General features: G+C 33.1%; 2 protein-coding genes across 3 annotated transcripts; one reads left to right on the top strand and one right to left on the bottom strand.

Moving 5' to 3' along the window:
- Nucleotides 1–15130, top strand: LOC128549154 (uncharacterized). Its single transcript, XM_053525568.1, has 2 exons — nt 1–184; nt 12716–15130. Exons 1-2 carry the CDS (start codon nt 137–139, stop codon nt 13211–13213), a joined length of 546 nt encoding a protein of 181 aa, XP_053381543.1. The 5' UTR covers nt 1–136; the 3' UTR covers nt 13214–15130.
- Nucleotides 15131–15278: 148 nt separating this feature from the next.
- On the bottom strand, nt 15279–26363 carry LOC123557537 (toll-like receptor 2). Of its 2 annotated transcripts, XM_045349058.2 has the most exons (3): nt 26010–26363; nt 17225–19400; nt 15279–15778 (listed from the first exon to the last, which is right to left on the bottom strand). In XM_045349058.2, the coding sequence occupies exon 2, from the start codon at nt 19340–19342 to the stop codon at nt 17246–17248; it is 2097 nt and encodes a 698-aa protein (XP_045204993.2). In that variant the 5' UTR covers nt 19343–19400; nt 26010–26363; the 3' UTR covers nt 15279–15778; nt 17225–17245. The 2 variants fall into 2 exon arrangements, with proteins under 2 accessions (XP_045204993.2, XP_045204985.2); XM_045349050.2 differs by having other exon boundaries at nt 15279–19400.

The following is a 26363-nucleotide window of genomic DNA, read 5'->3' as shown; positions in this document are numbered from 1 at the left end:
TTTAAAGTACTTCTTTAAGCCTTTTTTTCATGCTCTGTTAACATGAACACTTTTCTACTGTATATGCTTCATTTCTTTATAGGATAAAGAATTGAAAAAGAACTGCTTTAAAGGATACTGAAAGTTCGTTTCTAAAATGTTTCGTTTCGGGCTTGTAGTGGTGTTATTAATATATGGAATAAACGTTAGTATATATTTTCATTGTTTTAACACATTTATATAGTACTCTTTGTGTGTATATTCACGTTCCGATGTGGTTTTCGGAGTGACGTTTTCATCAGTCACCTTTTTAAAATGTAGCTTATTGTTTTAAATATTTTCAAATGTTTCAAAACTGTACTTAGTACTGCCTCTGAATTGTCTTTCGGAATGGGAGATATATAAATATATTTATTACTTATCTTTCCTAATACATCCTCCGTTTTTATGCTCCGACACATTTATATTGATCTTCGTACATACGTGCGTCCATCCGTACGTGCGTCCACACGTCCCGAAATAGTGTGTGTCCAACTACTCCCACACTATTAGCTTGATTTGCTTCAATCTTTCACTGTGACAGATGAACAAGCTGGATGTGCAGATGACCATAGAGGATGGAATTATTTTGTCTGTGAGTAGTTTGCCACAATGATGGCCTATTAATAGTTTTGCTATATAATATATAGAGAAAAAAAACTTGTGCGTCCATCTCCTCCCGCACTATTTGCCTGATTCGCTTCAACTTTCACAGATGAACAAGCTTGATGCGAAAATGACCACAAAGGAAGGATTTTTGTCTGTGAATATTTTTACTGCAGGTATGGCCCTTTTATAGTTTCTGTTATATAGAAGATGGCACAGTATCTGGAGATATCCGTGTCCTGTAGGCACACTTCTAAAGCAAAAATATAGCATACGGCGGGTTGGTTCAAAAATCCAACAACAAATAAATTTTAATTATACACACGGTTGCCCTGTGTCATATATACGATATTCAAAATGCAGCAAGTAAATACAGATTTAAAACAGACGAATACTTGGTAAATATTATTACTTTACACATGACATAAATCAATTTAACTTCTCGATCATTTGAAATAAGATATTCGAACTGTAAAATTGTGGATCTGCAGTTCTTTGAGTGATATAGGACACAGTTGTGAACAGTATTAAAACATGGCTGACACCATTATTAAAGGTGTAAAATTTAAAAAGATCGAATATATTTTTTTACTAAGAATTATACATTTTAGATTGTGTCTAGCATTTTGGTAGATTTCTGTGTTCTACTGATATTTCACAGACGTTCGGAGATCATTTAGATCTGTTCTAACGGTCATTGTTTTATATGACAGGCTTGATTAAACATTGAATCTCTAGACCAACAGCAATTTCGTACGCTAATATTTTCACATAGCGTCGATAGAAAGGTTCGTACTATTCAACATCATTCAATTTGGTATTTACGTAGGTATTACAATACATACATAAACCGTCTGTAATAAGTTTAATTAATTAAAACAAGGAAAGAAAGATTGAGTCTCCTTCACAGACTGTCTAACAGATAATGCATGTGGCTTTCCTATCACAAAAGAATGTGTCTATGAGGACAGGAAACAAGTTGTGAATTCATACATTTCGATATATTATGTTATCTAACGTAGAGATCAGACATTCAGTTTTAGCTCGTCTGAGTTCTACGAGTTATTGTCGCCTGATCGTCAGCGCCTGTGTCTAGTTTTCTTAAGGTTTACTTTCTTTAATACTATAACTTTGACAATATACGCATCTTTTGTCATCAGTTGGTATGTAAGAAGGTCAGGAACCAAAAACTCTTTCTTGGTATGATATGCTTAAATCCGGACTCATCCTATGTAGGGCATGCACTTTTTATGCTACGTGTATGTGGTATTTTTGAAAATGACAGCCCGCAATTGCGAAGTTCAAGGTGAACGCATCGGTTCAAAGTAGTCAAATTTTAGTCATAAGAACGTTATCAAAAGCCAATATTAGATTTACAAAAACCAGTCAGGCACATCTTTTAAGCTTATATTTTAGACAGCTGTCATTTAACAGGGTTAAGGGTATATTTCGACTGAACGATTGTGACAAGACATGTGCTCACTCACGTAAGCCAAATATATTATGTTTTATTACATACTCGTTTCTATTCCCCGTTAAATTATACTGGTACCGGAAACGTCAATATTTTTCCATACACTGTAGGGATAACGCATGTTTTTTCATGTTATAGCATCTGCAGAATCCCGAGGGATTGGCTCGGGCACCAACGTATCCCGAGGGATTCTGCAAATGTTATAACACGAAATGAACATGCGCTAACGCTATTCTAGCATAAAAAGCGTAAAAACTGATAAATGAATACAACGTCACTCAACGTCATTAAATTTCCACGAAATGCGCGGGTATGTCTGAATTGTTTTTTTTACGTTGACGTCATTTCGTTTTGAATTATCCGTTTTGGGGCCGAATGACGTTTACACTTTGCCACGGAACGCGCATATATAAAAAAATGTTATAACAGCACGCGAGCGTGGGAATCTCTCTGTTAACACACGTTTTCTCTCCTGTTAAAACACACCCGAAAAGTGACAAGAACAGCAGTTTTATGCTAGAATGAAGCCTGAATTTCATATCGGTTGCGTGACGTAATTTAGTGTGTTGTTGCACTATTTTTTTCTATTTTGTTCAGTATTGTCAATCCTATTCAGGCTATTGAACAAATTTATGATATTTAAAGTACATTTATACGTGTAGATGCGTATGTAATAAAAAGGTTATTATCTTTGCATCGGAAAATATGCACTCGTTCTTCAGCGGAAGAATATTGCGCTCCTTAAAGAGAATTCCTATAGTTTTTTTCCTTTCATAGAATTTTTTTTAATTCACATATATGATAGGCAAATTTGTGCTGAAAACAATGAACAAATAAAAACAATAGGTCACCAGGCTTGTTTTGTGAAAATTGTTTGACACACCACTGTTGCTGAAACGCTACGATTTTACTTTTCAATTTTCTCTTTTTTATAATCCCCAAATATACTCACAACGACCAATAGGTTTCTTTTCACAGATTTTATATATCACGATAATTGAACATGTCCAATGTAATCTCTATCTACAATAATGGTAAAATGAAAAATAATATTTTCACTAACTTTAAATTTTTTCATGAAAAATACCCGTAGTAAGAATATTTTTTTTAAATTTTAAACAATTTTCTTTCATGAATTTTTTCCGTTTTCTGTGTATAGTATAATTGTATTGTGAGCATATAAAATTGTTAAAATCATTGGCACGAGGCTAAATTTTGTTAACGACCGCTAGAAAACAACACTGTTCACGAAAATGCGCGAACCAGCAAATTGTTACATGTATGTCTGCTAGAATAAAAAAAGAAAATGCTAATTCTTCTATTTGAATGACTAAATAATCTGAAGGTGATATGTCTTATCAGTTGTCAATTATCTTACTTTTGAATCTTTTACAAAATGTATTGTACACATCCATACAGACTTCAGGCTATATGAAACAAATATTTTTATGATAATTTAAAAGTTATCATTTAATATACTTTAGATGTCGTAATGTATAACAAAGGTTATTATTTCTTTGTCATCGAAAATTGTCGGTCTCAGCGGAAAGAGATATATCGCAATCCCTTAAGTCGCGCAATATTTCCGCTGAAGAACGAGTGCATATTTCCCGATACAAAGCTAATAACCTATAAATATAAATTCGCTTAGTTAACAAAGTTAAAACTCCAACAGGAAAAGTCATATTCAATGAATACAGCTTCCTGTAAAAAATCTGCACATTGAAAAGGGGAATATGTATATACGGGGCACATGCACAGCCACAGAACATATCTATATATGAACAAAAAGAACACAGACACAAACATACATGAAGAAGGAATATAACAGGGCGCCGCCTTGGAATGGTCAGTTGTAAAACAGTCACCGGAGAGTTATATATATGCAAATGCACCGTTTGACTTGAACTTTTTTAAACCAAGTAACAAGAGCACCACATGTGATCGCCAATGCTCGTATCTAAGTGCTTGACGTAAGGCAATATGCAAGAAAAGAGTTACGGTTCTTGACCAGATAACTTGCCTATTGATGACAAAATGTATGAAGCTATAGTAGCTATAGAATCCAAGACAAATGAATGTAAACAACAAAAACAAAGAAATACCAACATAATTTCTGAATAAAAAATGACCACAATTCTAACGATGTACCAAAGAAAAGTATGATTCTCCAGCTACTCACTAATCGAATGATAGTAAATAAGAGTCAAAAGTTTAAGAACTTTAACTCTTATTGAGTGAAGTAAAGCGAAACTAAACAAAAATTATAACCAATAAATTCGGATTTTCTAAGTATGAAAATTGTATTAATTCCGAAAAAAGCACCAACGCCAAAGCTGGCGATCTTGTGACGACAATAGTTTTCAAAAATCAGGCGAGCTAAAATGTATGATTGTGAACAGGTCTATTTCTTTTGACCATTTGATCTGAACTTAATGTTGAATACGAAATTAAGGCGGTAGGTTACCTTGTTACCATGGTAAATTCAGATTAATTGAACCACAGCATTTTTTTCTATTTCGTGTAATTTAATGTTTTAACTGCTACAACATCAATTCCGTTTATATCTGTCCCTTCAAGTACAAGTTTTATCCAGGTTTGAAGTACGTGACCCTCCAAAGATATTTTATATTGAAAGAAGAAGGAAAATACGGATATTTAACACTTTTCAGTGTATTTTGGCTTCATTGCTATCCGTACAAGTCTGCATAATTGATACTTTTACTAGTATGCGCGTTAGCTGTCTGATATAAGCTTAAAATGTGTATGTCGCGGGGCTCGCGTTTCCATGGTAACGTATTTTCTCTCATTTTCAAACAAGTGTGTATGAAAACGGGTTTTTTCGGCGGTTTCAGTGTCATTCTGTTAATGACCAACATGGAATATTTGGGTAATATAATTAGCAAAACCAAGAACTGAAACACGGTACCATATTTGTCTTAAATTTTAAAGAAACCACGGCATCAGAGATGTTTAAAATAGCTTATATCGTGCTTTTAATCATAATTTCTTATAAAAAAATATTAAATAAAATTATCTTTCTTGTTAATGTAGCTATAAAACATCTTATTTCTAACGTTAGTAATAATTTCGTGTTATTTGCATTTATTCAGCTTAAAATACATACAGCAGAACCCCTCGTCTGATATTTTATAGCAAAAATCGTTCTGCATGCTGCTATCATTCTCATGGATATTGTTGAAATGTGTCAACGCTTTTGAATTTTACATTTAGACATATAGGTTACGGGCTTCGTTTCCATGGTAACATCAATTTAATTGAAAAAAAAAATTCTACTGAAAATTGAACAATTTTAGAGGTTAGTTTTAGTATATAAGTAACAAATTATCAACGGAAACTGGAAAATAGGTATTACAAATCAAACTGTCCAATTATTTGAAAATGGCCGTAATAAGTAACCTTTCACACAGCTATATTCCCAGTAACATCAGTTACCATCAACCATTTTCTCACAATCCGCATAACATTTCAATAAAACTACACATTCCGCATTTCAATAAAACTACACATTCCGCATAACATTTCAATAACTACACAATCCGCATAACATTTCAATAAAACTACATAGAGGAAACAAAATATTGATCATTATTCAGGGCGAAATACCGGTACTCATAAAATATTTCAGCAAATAATGGTTGTTTTAAAAACTGTTTAAATGAAGAAAAAAGTACAGAATTACGTACTTCAAAATAAAACCTATTAATTTTGCCAGGTAACTGACACGTAACGTCATGGCGTTAATGGCGTCATTTGTTGAAGCGTTTCTGCGGCAATTTATTCATTATTTCTGCATTATCAAACCATTAAGCATCAGATTGGAGGGAGGCTCATAATTTTTTGCAGAAGAATGGATAAACAAACACATTTTGTTTGACGTAAACGTCGTTGTAAATCGTCACTTAGCTTCCGGTTGGACATGCGCTCATGCAAATATTAAGGTAACCTACCACCTTAACTATTTTAGTCGTACAATAACAAACAAAAAATGATTTCGAAAATGTCAGTTTCTATATAAATTGCATCATGCTTTTACTTCAGCTTTTAAAAGTAACACATACATATTAGTAGGATAAAGATCTTGTGCATCCGCAAATTCATCCTCTCTGTATTTGATTTTGTCTATTTTTCAAGTTTGAAAGGAATGCAACATATTGCTACTCATTTGTGTCGAGTTTCTCCAACGATTACACGGCTATGGTAGATGATTTAGCACATTTCATTATGCAATGTTTGCATGCGCGCTGTTTATGTGTCGCATTGTCGCGCGGCCAACGCACAATAACGAACTTTGGAAGTTTCGTTGTCTCGTTTTGTCATGCTCTTCGACGCAAAATGAAACCCTCAGCGTGCTGTAACAAAAATGTATGCAATAGAAAGAAACATTTTATTTTAACATAAAATTCAGTTTGATACGTTTGCGTGTACGCCAAGACGACACAACGAAATGTGTTACATAAACCGCGTGCACGCCAATGTGAAATAACAAAACATCCTAAATCCATACACGGGTCCACTTGAAGTTACAAATATCAAAACATTTTACATGTTTTACCTACGATTTTTTATTATATTGTTTATCATTTTTTACATTATTTTGTAATATTTAATTTTTTAAGATGTAGCTTACTTTGAAACCAGGGTAGATTCACATTTATTAAACCGTGACATTTTCATCATGGCCTACATGTTATAAAACGGTTTATTCACTTTATTTATGAGCAGAATACATGTACGAAACATCCTTTCTTCAAATTATGAGTAACCATGGCAACAAGGATTTATACGATATTTTGTATCTTGATTTTTTTTTTCATAATTTTTCAAAACGTTTTAAGCAAGTTTATCTTTCCCGTTTCATTAAGATTATCAACATTTTTTTAAAGTAAGTAATATATTTGTTTTATTTTTATTTATCTAAACACTTATAAAAGCTTAGATACTTACAACATTACTTCTCATTTGACTTTTTATGGAAAAATCATGTGTGCTTGTCATCATTTTCATGGACCATTTTGATATACAGACAAAAAGTTGAAACCGTGTTCCTTAAAGAGCCAAGTTCAACACTTTGAATGTTGAAGTTAGTAATATAGGTCGCGTAGTTAACATTAGTTAACTCGGTATCTCTTTTTTATCTACAGAAAAAAAATCAACAGTTTATCAATAGTTATATGTCTATAAATACCAAATTATCAATGAAAATGGAAAAATGCGCATTTCAAATCAAACTGCTAATTTACCATATGATAACTGACCTTTATCCCCCTAGCTTCCCTATTAGATTAGGCACCAACATTGATTTATCTACATTCCATTTTTTTATTCATCAAAATGATTTAAGAAATATAAGGCATAACGTTTGATTTATTGAAGACATTATACTAGATTTTGATGTCTAAAGTTTCACTGAAACTAATTTAAGTTGTCATATTTCAGATGAATATCTGACTATTCAAGGATATGCAGCTATGGGTAGCTAATTCAGCTGGGTATATTTCCTATGCTTCATCAAAATCAATTTTTATAAGGTTGAATTTACTCGAATATTTTCTACCAGGGTCACTTTGGATTGAATTTAAGAACAGGAGTAACCAATACGCAATGGGAACAGTTTATCTTGCTCCAAATAGTTACGCAGAATGTTGGAACAAATTAGAAGTAATATTAGAAAAAGCATTTGAAATGTCAACAAATATTATGCTTTTAAATGACATAAACGAAGTTCAATTAAAAGATAGCAATCATACTTTAAAAGATGTATTAATGATTTAAACGTATGTGTATCATCTAAAAAGAACCTGTGTATACACTTATTAATCCAATAACATATTCGGATGAAATGATTCATTGCATTAAAGGTGTATATTGTTTGTAATCTATGTCAATAATATTGAAGAAAAGTGAAACGCGACTTTGCGAAGACAATAGTTAATCTGCAGTGTTTTCCAGGCTGATTATATTTAAATTATATTAGATAACGATCAAAGTCAGATGAATTATAAGGCAAACAGTGGCTAGTTCAGTCCCCGAACAAATATGAGATTATGTTCTTTACATTAGGGTCCTTTAGAAAACCTGAATTATATTTTAATGGGCCCTACGCAGCGTGTGTCCGATCCATCGCAATTTCTTCTGCAGTATGGAGTCAGTGACCGGTTGCTGTTTAGTACCTATTCCGTTTCAAAATTACAATTTAACTTGTATTTGTTATCGCTTTTTACTACGACTTTATTCTTATTTTCAGAAACAATTTATTTATTGCATAAAGATCGATTTCATATTAAAGTTTATATTTACTTTTACCTGAATAAGTGTCAATGCTATCTTGGCAAGTCATATTGGACTCACTAATTTGTTTAGTTTGATTAAATCATTTATTCTTTGTCTTTACTTACTTACAATATCAATAATTACAAAACAAAACATATACAGAACACAAAGAAAAAAAATGGTTGAGCAATAAGTTCTTTCAAAATTAATGAATGCCTTTCCTGAAGAAAAATATAACCAAGTTGATTGACTAACAAATTAAAAATTAAGCAGTAAAATACAGTGTAAGTGAGCACTTTTTGTGTTTTTGTTTGATTGTAAGACCTTGAAAAAAAATAATATATATATATATATTGAAGAGGCTGATGCCATTTCACACAAGAACACAGAACAAGAATAAGAATGATAAACGAGTGATGTTATTGCGGACTATTTAAGATAGACATGCAATAGTATTGTCCAAAATGACTAATCCGTTTTTATACAATTTTGTACATTACTGTTCTAAACGATTATATTAACCCAAAGAGACTCAAAATGAAAGTGGTTCCATTTTGTGTAATTGCTTGATGCTTTACCAGTATTATGTATTTCACAGATCTTTACTCCTCAGCTATGTTCAGCATAATATGAACCGGGCCACTGACTGGCTTGTACAAAATGCTAAAATTGTGGTTCAACAAACTCCTCTGGATGAGCAGAATGGGCTCATTATACCCGGGTATGGTGAAGCAATTCCTTATAAACAGCACTTAAAAAGGAAACTGACTTTTATACTTTACTGACTGAACGTGTACTGAATTGCAATTCTTTGGTATTCTTTTAAATGTAATAATAAGGTGGAGTTCATTTGATTAACTTATGATTTTTCTATAAAACACATGACCAAGTAAAGTATCAAAAACTTACGCATTTAGTTCTTTTTCAGATTTATGCTTCACGCATTGCAGCTTTTCAGTGGGTGTAATTCGTTTTTGTTATACTCTAGTAAACGCTGAACTTATACGCTGTATTTAAAAATATTAATCATACCGTCATGGTCTCAAGTTGATAGCTAATAAAGCAACTGATCAATATCAAAATTCAATAGCATAAATAGTACCTAATTTTTTCAAAACGTAGGTATGAAATATAAATGCTTTGAAATGCATGCAAATGTCAATATATTTCTGAAATATATACATGTTTATAATATTTTAATCAGAAGTGTATTGTTATGAGCAATTAATATTTTCCATATGAAAGAAGTTTTTGTGATCAAGGAAATGTAACGCTTCTCGGACATGTAGGGCAGAAACATCAAATGGACATGATATATTGAATATCTTCTATTTGGGTGCTTTTCATTTTGCTTTCAAAATGATCTGGAATGCTAAACAATGATCCTTTATACTGTTCGCTAAAAATATAGAAAATCTGGAACAGTCCGATAATTTTCAAATATATGCTGTAACAGAATGCAAATATTTAAGCTGTGGCGGGGACTAGAACCCAGAACCTCTCACATAAGGCAGGCACTCTACCACTTCGCTATAATAGCAATGCTATAGAAAGGCGGTCTAAGAACACCCTTATTCTTTTTCCGACTGGGTTACGTGAACTGGAACTATTTTGTGACAATGACATGGTGTGTGTTCTACGGATAGTCGGTGTATGTGATGTGTTTTTAGAGTATAAATTTACTATATTTGCCCTTTTAGCAGCAGGCGAATGACAGACATCGAGCTTTGTCCGAATTTTGTAAGTTTCGAGAGGATTTTAATCGATAGGAAATTAAGGTTACAATTACAAACTTAATACATTTTTTCATCACACAAAGTCATTAGCATTCGCTGTCAAGCAGTATTATGACTAAGATCGACAGTCATTCATTCTTTCTAACGATTCCTAGACACTGGGTCCATTGTTTAATTTTTACTCGATACTGGTGATTATATAAATACCAATATATTTACAAAAATCAAAGTACGCGACGAACTCTTGTACGGTCTATATAGCATTCGATAGAGACACAATGCTAAATAAATAACATCCTTGTTAATATACATAAACCCTCTGAACTTGGCTCTGTTGTGAAACTCCTATATCACATATTTCAGTTGTGTTTCATATCCCCCCAATGTAGTAATAATTGTATCTTTTGAATTTGACAAATAACAAAACCTTTGATTTCATAGTATGTCATGATACAGGACAACAGGCTTACGAAAGTTCGCCCAAACTGAATAAATGCATACTTACAATCTCGAGATAAGTCCATCTATAAATATCCTGGTATTAAATTTGAAAACAAATATACAATTAAAGCTAAATACCAGAAAATGTAAAACTGCTCGTAATTGTTTTGATGAAAAAAGTCGGCTTCCTGTGTAAATTGAGCAAGGTAAAAATTCTCTGTCCGTTCAATGATATTTGATAAGAATTAGACCTGTGTATAGTACCAATTCCAATGAACAAGTGTTTTGTCTTGAAAAGGTTCACTTCTTTTATTTTTCACATAATTAGATCATTAATGAATACGTATTTTTCATGCTGTTACCGATTAGTGGTGTTTAGCCTAATTTTTGACATTTCTGAATACTTAATATATAATTTTACAAATTACAAGTTTCGCTTCAAGGAGTGTTGTTCTAAAAGTGTCCTGATTGTTCTCTCCTTAAAATTTCTGATCATGGGGTTCACTATAACAGATGTTATTCCTATGTATTTTGTAATAATGAAAAATGAAAATGTGTGCCTTTTATCTGATAATTCTGTTACAACCTAGGTTGCTATAATCATTTTATTTTACTTAGAACAAAAATGTCTAAAATTTCAATGTATTCTGCATGACCGGATATTCGTTATAACCGTGTTCAGTATATTATGTAACGTTTACTATATATGTGTTTTTACTCTTATAGATAAAACACCGTTTGTTTGTTTTATAATTTTTAAATGTTTTATATCCTAAACTTTATCTATGTTTGGTATTGTAATGTCTTATAGCGAAAATACACAAGCTCTAAATAACAGTGTTATTAAAATATATTTAAAGTTTATGCCTGGTAAGCTTATATAATTTTGGTATCCTTTGAAAGTGTACGTCAACTGACAAAAAATGCATTGCATGACAAAATATGTTGTATCATTGCTCAGTGTTTTTCTTAACAAAGGTGCAGGTAAATCGTATACACTGAGCGCAGGGTGCGGATACTAAAAGTGTGCAGGTATTAAATACCCGCACGCTAGTTACCGCACTGTTAGATAGGAAAGTATGCCAGCGTGTATGGGCGTGTCTCTAACAGCAGACAGCGAAGTGCATTTTATGATTGTCTGCGCTCGCATTAGTTTATTTTACCTGAGCTTTACACATTTGTAAAGCAAGGATTTTAAGTACTCACTGAACTGCTGTACATGGCAATGTGGAACGCCTACTGAACTACCATATATGGATGGCTATGATACAAAACAGAAAGAACATTAAAATTCTCGGGGTAAACGATTTATACTCGGGGGCTATGCCCCCTCGTACAAATCGTTTACCCTCGAGTTTCAGTGTTCTTTCTATTACTTATAGATGTTTTTTTTTTCTTTATGGTTTTCAATGATACTGCAACAGAAATCCAGTTTTTACAGTGTATTATTTGTCATTTCGAAGTCCAAAAACATGACTGTAGTGATTCGTGCGTATTATGATGGTCATCTAATTTTCACATTCTTTTTCAGCAGAAGAAAATAACATAGGATCACCAGGCAGAGAAACTATATATCTTAAAGTCCGTTCTATGTATCATTTTGCAAAATGTAATATCTTAATAAAACTTGATTTTAAGGAGTAAATGAGTAAAATCATATGTTTGATATATAGTTCGTCGGTTAATTTAACCTTCGTCTAATCGAAGATGTACTGCAAATAGAATGGATGTAATTGGTAAACAGTTTTGTCGTGAATTGTCAACTATTGATATCGTCGTGTATCGTCAACTATTGATATCGTCGTGTAATGTCAACTATTGACATTGTTGTGTATTTTTAACTATTGATATCGTCATGTATTGTCAACTATTAATATCGGCGTATACTGTCAACTATTGATATCGTCGTGTTTTATCAACTATTGAAATCGTCGTGTAGTGTCAACTGTTGATATCGTCATGCATTGTCAACTATTGATATCCTCGTATACTGTCAACTATTGATATCGTCATGTATTGCCAACAAATTTATTTTGTCAAGAAAACACGCCTCCCCGAGAATCAAGTCATAACTATAAAGAAAATTTTACTGCCGTTGACCAACTGTTTCTGTATTACTCATATAAATGCTATCATCTTGTTCCAGGTTTGTATCACAACACATCAGGATTGCACTAAAACTGGTTACAATTTACCCGTTGAAAAGAGCTGTAAAGCAGACGACCATGTCAAGACGCTAGGTCTTCAGCCGCTTGTGGAAGGCGGTTTTTACAGGGAGACCTATAAATCAGAACATCTGTCAGTTATTTATTTCCTTCTCCCATTTGAAACTTTCTCCGCATGGCATCGAGTTCGCCATTCCGATGAAGTGTGGAGTTTCCACGATGGATGTCCACTGGCAATGCATTTTATTTACGTGAATGAAACATATGAACGTATTGAACTTGGCTCCGATCGTTTCAGTGTTTCAATACCAAAGGATACATGGCAAGCCGCAGAAACCATCGGAGATTGTCATTCATTGGTTGGCAATGTAGTTGCCCCGCCGTTTATATGGCAGAATTTCGAAATGCCGCCTCTTGATGAATTATTGAAACAGTTTCCAAAGCATGAAGAAATTCTCAGACGATTTACAAGACAATAACGACAAATCCATTTTTAAAATCATGGATACACCAATTGCTGTTTAAGTTTGTGGATGACCGTTCTTAATTAAAGTACTATTTGCCTTGTATACACGGATGTGTTTACCTCAAGTTGTGCTGCTAGCAGCTGAATGATATACTCGCAGAAAAAGGACCATTCGACTAACCGCAACTAAATATACTTAAGTCCTCAACATTTCCAATGTGAAATCCTGGACTGTATTACGTGAATAATTGTCACACAAAATAAATAGTTCTATACGCCGGAAAACACATTTTATTCAATATAAACCATTTAATCGAGTCATAGATATGATGGAGCAGATAGGCTTTAAAAAGCCTATACTATATAGTTTTTGAAGATGTTAGTGGTGTATCATTGTAGAAAATGCATGTATTCTATAATCTTGAATACTTGTTAAAGGTTTATCATGGTTGAAACATATTTCATCATTATGTGTTTGAAGATTTTACACTATTAGTTTTACTTTTACTTTTTACGTTTTTACTTTTGAAGACTTTTTTAAATAAAACATGAATATAGAATAAATTTTCATATAACCAAAGCCTGAACCCGTAAGTATATTTTACCGTTAAGCCTGTTCAGGAACAACTCTGACATACATGACTATGGCTATATTTTCTTGCGAAAACGTACTGATGTAACGCTCGGCAAAACAATGTTACACACGCAAACAGTAACAGAATGACTCTTATATTATTTTTTCAGCTTTCTCCATTTTCGTTTCCTTGTGTTACATTAACGGATAAGACATGTACATTTCCAAATATGAATCACACAAATCTTATTCAAGTAAATTCAAGAAAATTATAAAGAATGGCAGAAAACAAAATTTATATGTTTCAGGTACTGATGTACTGGTTTGAGGTACCTTTATCAAACATAATAATGTTTATTACTCGCATCTTCCTGTTGATTTAAGAAAACATTACATGCCTTTCTTTATTCGATGCTTGGTCATTCTTGTGATTTATGAAAGGAATAATCTATATAAACTTGATACCGTTTTCAGCCCTTCTTTTGAAAACTCGCATTTTAGATTTGAAAATAAGTACATGCTAAATTTTTACCACATATCAAAATGAAATTAGCAATAAGTGAGCAAGGCATTGAACATGTTAAAGTACATAGTTTGCTTTAATAGATCGGTCCTGTTTCGGTCGAATGTATTTTACAACCTAAAACTGTGTTGCGACATATTTCATTTCAAAATGTCAGGATAACATGTTCTCATTAATGTTTATGTAAACGTATGAAGAGTACATAGTATTAAGTAGATCAATTCCAAGTCAGTCGACCGTGTTTTATAACCAGGGTAAGGATGTCATTAAACTGGGTGATATAATTGTATTGCGGCCTATTTCAGTCGAATATGACCGAATTTTACGATAATGATAATATTATAATCAGTTCTTAAGCTTTTTTTTTTCAGATAAAAATGTTTAATGTAGCTATTGATTTGGAATCTGAACTTAATGTCAGACATAGATGTAGCAACCGTATTTGGATTTAAAGATGATTTGACATACGGCTGTATTGTCATATCTTAAACATCATCAAGACTGCTTACACTGAACAGGAACTGACTACTCAGTGTAATATGTGAAGTTGTCCAAAATTTTCTTCCATATTGTTGATGAAAATAGTTTAATCGCTTTTAAATTTCCAGCGTTTATTTTATATATATTTTTTTTTGTTCATTAAGAAAATTGTTATATACGACTAAATGTTAAACAGAAATTTTCATGACAGCATTTTCAGAGGGTGTTGTTTTTCAAAACAGTTTGTTTTTGTTATATTGAACATAACATCTCATGATTTTATTTTTACTTTCGAAAAAAAAAAAGAAATATTATACTAACTGGCACTATATGCTTTTTATATCATTGAAATGATCTATTGTGCAGAAAATGAGGTATCAAGATTTTAATCGTTTTTAATCGTTTATTTGAAAATCTTCAACCGGTTTCATTGTTCTATGGACCTTCAAGATTGACGTTGAGAGAGACACAGAAAGAGAACATGAACATGAACAAATATCATATAAAGCATAATTCATTTATTTGTCAAAACCAGAATAATAAGTATTCATGATCATTTTAGTGATAGCAAAAATTGCAAAAAATAATGCAAGCAAATGAAAATTACATGTAGATGCATGATAAGCTTAATTCCAAGTGAATAAACATGATAGACGGTAAGAAAAACTCTCATCAGTATTTTATCTGACTTTTTGATACCTATCAGTTTATCTGCTCTAATAGAAGCCACTGTCATAAAATAACTTGATACAAATAGTCTTCAAATGTTTGATGTTCAGTTACACACACGCGTCTGAAACATATGTAAGTTTTGCAAAATGCTAACCTTGGTTTACAATTAATTAATTGCATTTACAGCTGTGGTTGTTTCCTTTAAAGATTCAGTTTGCGTGTGAGGTAACAGTATAAAACTACCGGAAACACTAAAACTGTCCCAAGTACGACGAATCCATCGTTGATGCAAGTACATTCATTGACCACAACATGATTGGCATCTTTCACTTTAAAATAACAAACAAAATCAATACAGTTATCATAAAGTATATGTCGGAATTAGGTATTATCTGCTTATCGGTGTTAGATAAGTTTTGCTAAAAATAACACGATAACGAAGTAAAGTCTTTATTATAAAAATTACTTTTCTGACAAAATTTAAGTACATATTCATAACTTCATACAGACAGTATATAATATGCACTGACCGAATGGCTTGCTGGTCAATGGCCAGCGGTCGAAACTACTGTCCGAGGTCCAAAGTTTTGACTTTTGGGTGGGGAAACCATTCAATAAGGGTTTTATTACATGCCATCACAATCGAAATGATTTAACGGAGCGGTGTTATACGTAATTCATACTCACAGTATTTTTTGTAAGGCACTTAAATTAACTCACTAGACGTCTAAGCACTCTCCACTTATTCCGTGGGACGTGCTACTTCCTGTACTTTAACACTATTAAAACACCTATTATTAAAACATTAGCATAGTTTTTAATTTAATATTTTATGTAAACAGCTCACACTTCAGTTGGAGACATTAGTAACTGTTCAACACATGAAATTGAACTGGAAATATTTTTAAAATATCGACTAAGTTCTGTGTTTTCCGTACTAATTATTATTCTAGGATAGTATAATTCAAAGACAAATAGAATATTTGTTTCAATATATATTAAAGTTGGGCTAATAGTATTGGTTTTTATTCAATACAAACATTATAAACATATACAAAATTAATCTTTTTACAATTTAAGTCAATTAAATTCGATACAATGCCATAGTTGTAAAAGGCTTTCATGATGAATTTAAAACTTATCATAACAATTATAATGTTATGCCCCACGACGCATCTAGCAATAATTTGTTAAACATGGCGGTTTTACGTTGTGTAAGTTTTGCGGTCAACAGCCAAAACAAGCAGAATTTACATTTTCTTTTCACCATCTCGCGAACTTGATAGCATCTAGCAATAATTTGTTAAACTTGGCGGTTTTACGTTGTGTAAGTTTTCTGGTCAACAGCCAAATCAAGCAGAATTTACATTTTCCTTTCACCATCTCGGGAATATGATACCTCGCGTACATACCCAATATTTCAAATTCGCTTAATTTTGGCAAAATAGAAATAAGTGATTTTACTGTATTTCTGTCTGCTACCTACATATTGTTATGAACTAGGTACTTTTGCCTTTAGTTTGAATATGATATTTCCCTATATCCATATCAAACCTTAGACAAAGAAAATGTACAGGAAAGTAGTTTTAAACACCAAAATGATGAAGGACTATTTCATGTAAAATTTACTTAGATTAACATAACAAGGGGCGCATACCATTTAGCTAGCGTTTAAAATCAAAACGAAATACACATCCAACGGCACTTTCAAATGATATCAAGTGTAACAATTATAACAGCAATTTGTTAATTAATTAGCAATCTATAATCTTTACCCAAGAACATTTAGTGCATATTCACTTCTTCAGAACATTTTTCAGTTTTTCCCAGAACAATTCTTGGCCTACAATATCCTCTGTCCATTCTATGTATGTTGTAGTATCAAATAGCAATTTCAGAGAATAGTTCATATTTCTTCCATGTATTTTCTCTAAGAGGATGACTACAAGCTCTGTTTCATCTTCAATCAGTTTTGAATGTGCAACTTTCAATTCAAACGTGCACCATCCGCTACAAGCAAAAGCATTGGTTACGACAAGAATGATTTTTGCACTCATGTCCATATTGGTGACTATATTGTCATTTATAAAAGCGCCAGGAACAAAGTCTCTTTCGTGAATACATAATTTCAATCCCTCTTCATCTTCAAGGATAGGCAGCAGTCTTCGGCGCACCCATGCCGAATCTGTTGCCTCATATCCAACAAAGGCATCATACACCAAGTTATGCCCTTGAATGACTTGATAGTTCCTTCTCTTTCTAACCAAATAAATGTAATGTTTTATATTCCATCTGTTCTTGTAAACTATGACCATGATAATAGCTATAACAATGACACAAGGCGAGCCGATCACTGCAACCCAGATCCATGGACTCCATGGGTTGCATTCTTTGTATGTAAAAGTTATATCCGACAATCTTAATTTAGACCTTTTAGGTGGAAGTGAGCATATATATTTCTGTGGATAACTCAAAATAACAGTCTTATTTTTGTGTTTTTCTATCCAGTTGATTAACCATTCAAGGTCGCAGTCACATACAAAAGGATTCTGACTAAGATCTATTGTATGTAATTTGTTTAACAGTGAAATTGGTAGGGTCGACTCGGGAATATGCCCAATCGCATTATTTTTTAACCTGAGATACATTAAATGGGTGTTTTCCTTAAATGTTTCATCACTTAACTTTGTGATTCGATTATATTGAAGATCGATACTTTCTACATTTTTCATACTTTTCAAAATAGCTTTTGGATCCTGAGAAATGCTACATGCGTAGCATTGGAAAAAGCGAATGTATACAAGTGGTGAGAATAATCTTGAAAATTCCTGGTTATTTAACCCATACATACCAATAAAGCCAAGTTGCAAAGTTTTCAAATTTGGTAAATACTTAAATGTGTCATCGAAAGACTCAAACACATCTCTGGCTGGACTATTCCACACCATTTCAAGATAGTTCAGTGATGTTGATTTTAAAGCAAACGGTTCCACTTTTATACTGCCTGTGGGTGAAAATCTCAGCGTTAACTTGTATAAATTTGGCAATTTTGAGAGGATATTGTTTTGTAATATTTGAAAGGGATTTTGACCAAGTTCAAGAGTTTTCAATTTAGATAAACATTTGAAATTTTCTTGTTCAATTTTCTGTATTTCATTTTTGGAGATAGACAATAACTCAAGGTTCGGAATATAGCAGTCGGATTCGTCACCGTTAACGGAAAAGTCAGGGAAAAACTTTAGCGTATTGTGATCAAGGTATAAATCACGCAAATGGTAATTTTTAGACAGGATTATTTCTTCTATATGATTGTCTCTCAAAAACAGTGTTTTCAAACTGTTGAAATTTCTTAATATGTCTATTGACACTTTTTCAATGTCGTAAAATGTAACTTCCAGAGTTTCTATCCTATTTTCTTTCACCAAAGAAAACAAGTCGTTCTGGATGGTTATGGATCTAATTCCACTTATACTTAAGTGAGTAAGATATCTAAAGCTGGACAAAACACCAAGGAGAAGTTTTAAATCGTTATAGTGTATTGGGTTGTAAGATAAGTACAAGAATTTCAAATTTGGGAATGCATCAAGAGCGTCCGCAGAAATATGTTGAATATAATTATGGTCAAGTTCAAGATCAACTAGATTATCAGGTTTGCTGATATTTCCAAATGTTTCCGATGTTACATTGATTAAATTGTTATAACTGAATATCAAAGTTTGAATGTCAATTTCAGTCTTTGGGATATATGAGAGGTTCTGATGGCTGCAATCTAGAGATTTTCGGTGGTGTAATTTCACTTCTTTGCACGTGTTCATTTTCTCCAGATGAGCTGAGATGATTTCGTTAACTTCAGCTAACACCAGTATCAAATGGACTGTTCGTTGTATTTTCATTTTAAGTCCGTCTCCTCAGCAGGTCTGATTTCTTTGTAAAAAGGTTCTTTTGAAATATCTGAAAAGGTAATTATTAATAGCCATTAAACTACTACACGGATACTCGGAGCATGTAAACAGTCATGTCCCTTTTTTACTTACTTTGCTTTAAGTCTAGTTATCTAGTGCATATTCATGAAAGATTTTCAAGTAATACTCAAGCTGGTCCTGATATGCCACAATATGAGACAGATTACAGAACCACTCTTATAAATATTGCTTAAATTAAGAACTTCATTATTCCTTTTTTATCGAAGGGTTTTAACTTAAATTAGTAATAAAATAGTAAGCTTGCAAATTAGCTTCTCAACATAAAACTAGATAAGACTGCATTCTTTGCTTCCAAAAGATCTACTTACAGATTTTAGTAAAGGCCAAATTACATAAGACAAATTGCAAATCGCCAAAAATAACATTATTTTCTGGATGACTTGTTCTCCACGCTACTAGGGTACTTTAGTGGCATTAGATTGGATTAACTTTCGTTCAAAGTGATAGACGGACGGTGCGTCTTAAATATTCCTCCTTGAGCAATGGGATATAAAGGTCACAGTAAATTTCCGGGATACGTTTATACCCTACCTGTACAATCACACATATTAACACATGCTGCTAGTTGGAACAATGTGTTTCAAATAAATGAGCATTTAGTCTCAGACAAAATATATCTTTATATTTCTTGCAGGAAAATGTCACATACCTCAAATTCTATGGTATCTTGCTATAGATTGCTATTTGCGTGCGTAACGGTTTGCAGTTAATATCAGTTTTTATTATACAAGTACGAAATTTCTGTCAAAAAAAACAGCTTGTATTTCACTCAGAAATACACACCCTGTATTCAACTCTCATCGAATAAGGAAAATATTCAATGATTGGGTTTAGTTGCGACGTTCCTTGCGTCAAACAATCACTGTTTTAGATGAGTTTTCAGCATTATCTGGCAAATTTGGCTGATATAACAGCAGAAATAAGTATAGGTATAATAGGGTTATTATAACAGTAGCTTGATCTGGGATGCAGTATTCGGCTCAAGTGGATTTTGCTAGATCGGATCTCACGAGGCGAGCAAGCGCTGAGTGTGATTCGACCTTGCAAAATCCACAAGAGCCGAATACAAAGTCCCAGATCTAAATATTGTTATAATGACCCTTTTATGTTATACCTTTACCTTTGTTATTCTTGTTTTGTTCTTGAACGAAATCTTCAATGTTTATCGATATTAAATGGAACTCAGTGAAGTTTATATGTGCGCTATTTATAGACATGTACCGGATCATGCATATTAATGAAAATAGTCCGGCAGCATACAATACGGAAGGTACAATACGGAATTTAAAAGGTACAATACGGAATTTTTGTCTGTCTGTTCATATTTAATTGTTAAATACAAGCCGATTTTTTTACAGAATTTATACAGGTATATAATAAATGTATATAGTAAATGGGTCATTAAAGCAGTACATTGATCTGAAGTGACGTATTCGGCTCCCCGGTTGATTTTGCTAGACCGGATCACACTTGCGTGATCCCAGCCTTGTAACATTCACTCGAACCGTACACACCATTATAGATCAAAGTACTGTAATAAAAACCGTATTATATAAACTCTTTAATATAAAGCAATATTAGCATCAACTACAAAGACATATAAGCCGCGCCATGAGAAAACCAACATAGTGGGTTTGCGACCAGCATGGATCCAGACCAGCCTGCGCATCCGCGCAGTCTGGTCAGGATCCATGCTGTTCGCTTTTAAAGCCTACTGGAATTGGAGAAACCGTTAGCGAACAGCATGGATCCTGACCAGACTGCGCGGATGCGCAGGCTGGTCTGGATCTATGCTGGTCGCAAACCCACTATATTGGTTTTCTCATGGCACGGCTCATTATAAGCGATGAATAGTTATATGAAACTGTTACATGAAACTCAATAAAGATGAAATAATATGTAATTAGTACTATCTTTAGTCCAACGATATTTCTCTTTGTTAAGGAAAGGAAGTGGTTGAGTTTTACGGCGAACCAACAAAAAAGGTTATTGTAAAGCATATCGAAAATCATTCAAGTAAAAACGTATATACATATAAAGTGTTAAAAATACCAGTTGAAAGCATAAAATCATTGCAAAATATGTAAATAAAACTTAAATAAGGTTCAGAGTTTATGATAAAAGCCTATCTGTTTTAAAAAGTAAACTTTTGTTTACAGAAATTTGCTGAAACAACTCTTTTAACGATTGAACACCATAGTTTGTATTGCGCCATGGAACGAAGTCCAAACAGTCGATTAAAATATGTTTATTTGTTTGTTTGTTTGTTTTGGGTTTAACGCCGTTTTTCCACAGTATTTCAGTCAAAATATGTTTATTAGTAAGCGGTGTTTGACACGGTACACATTAAGGTTGATCTTCAATGTGCAGAAGATTAGAATGAGTGAAACGGGTATGACCTATTCGACAACGAAAAAGAACAACTTCCTCCCTGCGGAGAGATCAGTTCCCTTGGTGCCATTCGCCTAAAGTAAGTTTACTATCATGAAGTTTATTGAACAAAGCATTGTCCCATGATGATTGCTATTTAGTTAAGATATATTTGTTAATATTTGGCCTAAAATCAGTAAATGATAATTTCAAATTAGACTGTGATAATGAAAGGGATTTCTTTGCTGCGGTATCAGTATCCTCATTTCTATAAATACCAACATGACTAGGAATCCAACAAAATGTGATGAACTTTTTAAAAGACAGTTCATGAACCGTGAGAAGAATATTTTGAATAAAAGTATTTTCCATATTTCGGTTGTAAATTGATTGTGAAGTAGTAAACTTTTTTCCATTATATTTTGAAATAAAATTTAGTGCCAAATCAATAGCTTTTGCCTAGACTGAAATATCGTGGCGTTATTTGGCAAACGTAATTTTGATTGATGTAGGTGGCTGACGGCGGCACTGCCAATCTTTAAATCATCTTACGTACCGTCTGTGTGAACTGGAGATGATCCTTTTAAGTCGACTTCATTTCATGATATTTGGACTTGAATATTTCAGGGTTTCCATATCAAATAGTCCTGTAGTTTAATTATTGATCCAGGGTGGTGTATCCAGAACTGATTTTTTTACATCATCGAATTCAAAGTCAGTTTCCTTCATAGAAGTGTTTTTGCAAAATTCAAAAGGTTTAATTTGTTTTAGTTTTCTCTCATATGAATCGAAGTACTTAGGTGTATGAGCAGGATTGGATTTGTTTGTGGTCACTCTCAAAGCATATTGTTCTGAAAGTTTTTCACGTCGAGTATAAAGAGAGGGTTCGTTTGCTTCGACATACAAGCTATTAACAGGTGATGTTCTAAATGCACCAAGAGCAAAACGAAGACCTTGATTATGGATGGTATCTAACATTTGTAAATAAGACTTTCTTGTTGAACAATGTACAACACTACCGTAATCTGGTACGGATATAATCAAAGTTCTGTGAAGTCTTGGTAAAGCCTTGCGATCAGCTACCCAAACAGTCTTCGAAATTACCTTTAGAAGATTCAATGACTTCAAATATTTGACTTTAAGATATTTTAAATGTGGTTTAAAAGAAAACCCTTTTTCAAGATTAACACCAAGAAATTTTGCTTCGTCAAACACGGGTATTTTTGTACAATTTAGAAAAGATTTAGGGTCACAGCGCTGTTTCCGTAAATGAAAATAGTGCACACTCTGAGTTTTCGATTTGGAAAACTTAAGACAATTTTTCATGGCTCAAGTTTGAACTTTATTCAAACACTGCTGTAACTGGCGTTCAATTGTACGCATATCTTTGAACGATAATATATCAAAAATCGTCGACATATATTGAACAATCAGTCCCTTGTAACATTTTGCAATATTATTTATTTTAATGCTTAAACGTGTAAAAACAAATAAAATAGAACCTCGCGGAACGCCCTGTTCTTGCTCAAAAGAGTCAGAGAGGATAGAACAAACACCTACTTTAAAACTGCGATCAGATAAAAATTGTGATATAAATGTTGGAAGACGACCTTTTAAACCTAAGTCGTCAAGGTCATTCATAATACCATATTTCCATGTAGTGTCATAAGCTTTTTATAAATCAAACAGACAGACACTAGATACTCTTTTTTAACAAATGCATCACAAATAATTTTTTCCAGTCGAACAAGATGATCAATTGCGTTGCACTGGTTGCAAAAACCGCTAGAATTTATCGTACGTTTTAGGTTTTTACATAAACAACTAGTATGTCCAATCGTCTATAATTACATGGGGCTGTGTTATCTTTCCCTAGTTTTGGTATGGAAATAACTACAGCTTCTCCAGGAATCCGGAAAAAATACCAGTATTTCATGTAATACTGTAAATTTCAAGGTGGAGGTCTAATGATTCTTGCGGTAAATGTTTTAAAAGTTGATAATAAATTAGGACTGGACCAGCTGGAGTATCATGACATTTGTCTAGGGAATCGAGCAACTCTGTGGGCGAAAAAGGTTTATTATAATTTTTATCATTATCTTAATCAAAATTTGAAGGTCAACTTTCTTTAGTTGATTTCATGTTTTGAAAACGTTGATCATATTTGTTTGATTAAGTGATTTTTTGGAACAATTTCACCATGTGTATTTGCAATATCCTCTTTGTTAGATTCAATAGACTGGTCTGATTTTGTTAAATGAGGAACATTGGAAGTTTTCTTTTTCCACTTACTTTACGAGTCATTTCCCAGACTTTTTAGCCGACGACCTAGAATTAAGTTTAGAAAAGAAAGAATGCCAGGACATTTTCTTTGCTTGTTTTATAGTTCTTCGAGCTTTTCCTCTCAGAACCTTATCTGACTGTAAACTGTCTTTTGTCGACCGAATGTTTAATTTCTTATAGCTGCTCTACGTTTTCGATTCATCATTATACCGTGGTTTATTTTTAGGTTTACAATTTCTTGAAGATTTTTGAATGGGCTTGTCTGCAACATCGGATAAAATAACAGAAAACAGATCAACAGGATCATTAAAATTTGTGAAATTTTCCAAAGTCAAATCATTTTTACATAAAGACTGATATTCTGGCCAGTCAGCTTTATTAAATTTAATATAAGAGGGCTGATCTGACGTTTTTTGAAAGATACTTGATAAAACTCGGAAATGATCACTTCCATGTAAGTCATCCAGCAGATGAAGGTATGCTTTGGATTTATCATTTAATAAGCAGAGAGAATTTATCTCAATAAAGGTATTGCTTCAGAACAGCCCCATAACTCATGACGACTATTGAATTCTTCCAGCAGAATAAACCGCGGCGGTAATTGTAAGAGAAAGAAACGGAATTCCAAAAGTAAAAATGATTTCTTTTCCATCCTCCTTTATATTAACGCGTCTAGCAGCTGTTACCTGTTGTTCAGCAAGGCCTTGCACATTTTCTATCTCTGACACCCCAGCAAGATCAGGACAACGAGTGGCACCCCTTGAGGAATTCAGAGTACGGTGTACAATGCATTTACATGGATGGCCGAAGAAAGATGTTATAGAAAGTAAATTTTGTGCGTGTGTTGCCTTTTCGAATTCAACGAGTAGATCTCCTGTGCATCATTTCTTGACAGATTTTGGTGCATCAGCTATACTCTCAAGTGTTTTTTTTTCTACAACAAAGGGAGAGATACTTGTCATTTTAATGTGATCCTCAATTGACTGAATTAGTAGGAATTGCGCATATGCCATTTGAGAAGAGAAAGGTCGGTGAGAAGTGTTCTCACTGTCCGTGTCGTCAAGAGTCTGTTTCCGTATGCAGTCGCTTTTGTTTTTTGTTTTTTTTTTTTTGTTGTTGTTTTTTTTTTGTTTTTTTTTTTGTTTACCATAGTTAGATAATTAAAATTCATCGCTCGCACCCGCCGCGGGGTCCAACAAGGGAAGATATAAGTAGAGCGGATATCCAGCTCAAACATGTTAGGGATACTGTATCGATATACTCGGACAAGTATTTTACAATCTTGTTTATATCACCAGCTGTATTGCAGAAGGCAATCGGGGGATTTAAGGGATTGCATCCAACTGGACCTAAACCACTGCCTTCTAGGAAACGTAGATTGAAATAAAAATATACAGTAAAGAGTTTAATAAATTTGTGTGAACGTAACGTGAAGTTGGCTGAACGCATTAAAATGTGACAGTAGAATAAAGAGTAACGTTAGATTTTGTGTGGCTTGTTTTGCTTCAAAAGTATGTTTTTGCAAATGTAAAAATGAAAACATTATCTGCAGTTTAACGTTAAACATTAGAAAATATAAGCGTAAAAGTGAAATTTCCTTGGGCTCAAAAGAGCCAGGACCCTCCTCTCCGGGTTATGTGCAGGCTGATGATAATCTACACAATCCGAGCAGTCTGACCAAGATGTACACTGGTTGCAAAGGCAGAATCAATCGTGTCCAGTATGATAAGGGTTAACAATCACTTTGCAAAGTTAACTCTAATGTACAAAAATATAGTTCACATGCTGGGGATATGTTGTAAATATAAATTCTATTAATCTAAAAGTAAAAATCTTAAAACCCTTTACGCAATCATCAATTGAACATCGCAGTCAAGCAAATGAAATGAAAATTATACCTAGAAATTAAAAAGAAAATATTTACCTTTCTGTTTTATCCAATTTACACAAAAATGATATTCAAATTTTGTCCACTGATTATTTTCGTCTGGTGAGATTGTAAGTTTATATCTCCTTGACTTTTTCGAACCTAAATATGAAGTGGTCTATGAAGAAGATCGTAAAATAGCGACAGTAACAACCAGTCAGATAACAAAAACACTTTTGTTACGGAAAATATTTCATTTGTTTGTTTTGTTTTGTTCGTCTTGTGTTGAGCGCTTTTTTAGCAGTGTTACAGTTATGTAACAGGCAGTTAATCTAGCAAGGTTCCCGGATTCTTTACCAGTACTTATATGTTTTCAGCAAATAACTGCCAAATTCTCGCCATGCATAAAGT

The sequence above is a fragment of the Mercenaria mercenaria genome, chromosome 15, assembly GCF_021730395.1.
Source record: "Mercenaria mercenaria strain notata chromosome 15, MADL_Memer_1, whole genome shotgun sequence".
NCBI lineage: Eukaryota > Metazoa > Mollusca > Bivalvia > Venerida > Veneridae > Mercenaria > Mercenaria mercenaria.
Note: the sequence above shows the minus strand (reverse complement) of the source record. Positions and strands in the feature narration are given on the sequence as shown.

Excerpts from the sequence above, each read along its gene's own strand:
- LOC123557537 (XM_045349050.2), bottom strand. The coding sequence starts at position 19,342 with ATGAAAATACAACGAACAGTCCATTTGATACTGGTGTTAGCTGAAGTT.
- LOC128549154 (XM_053525568.1), top strand. The coding sequence starts at position 137 with ATGTTTCGTTTCGGGCTTGTAGTGGTGTTATTAATATATGGAATAAAC. Across the intron at positions 185-12,715 it reads TATTAATATATGGAATAAAC|GTTTGTATCACAACACATCA; the intron begins GTTAGTATATAT and ends ATCTTGTTCCAG.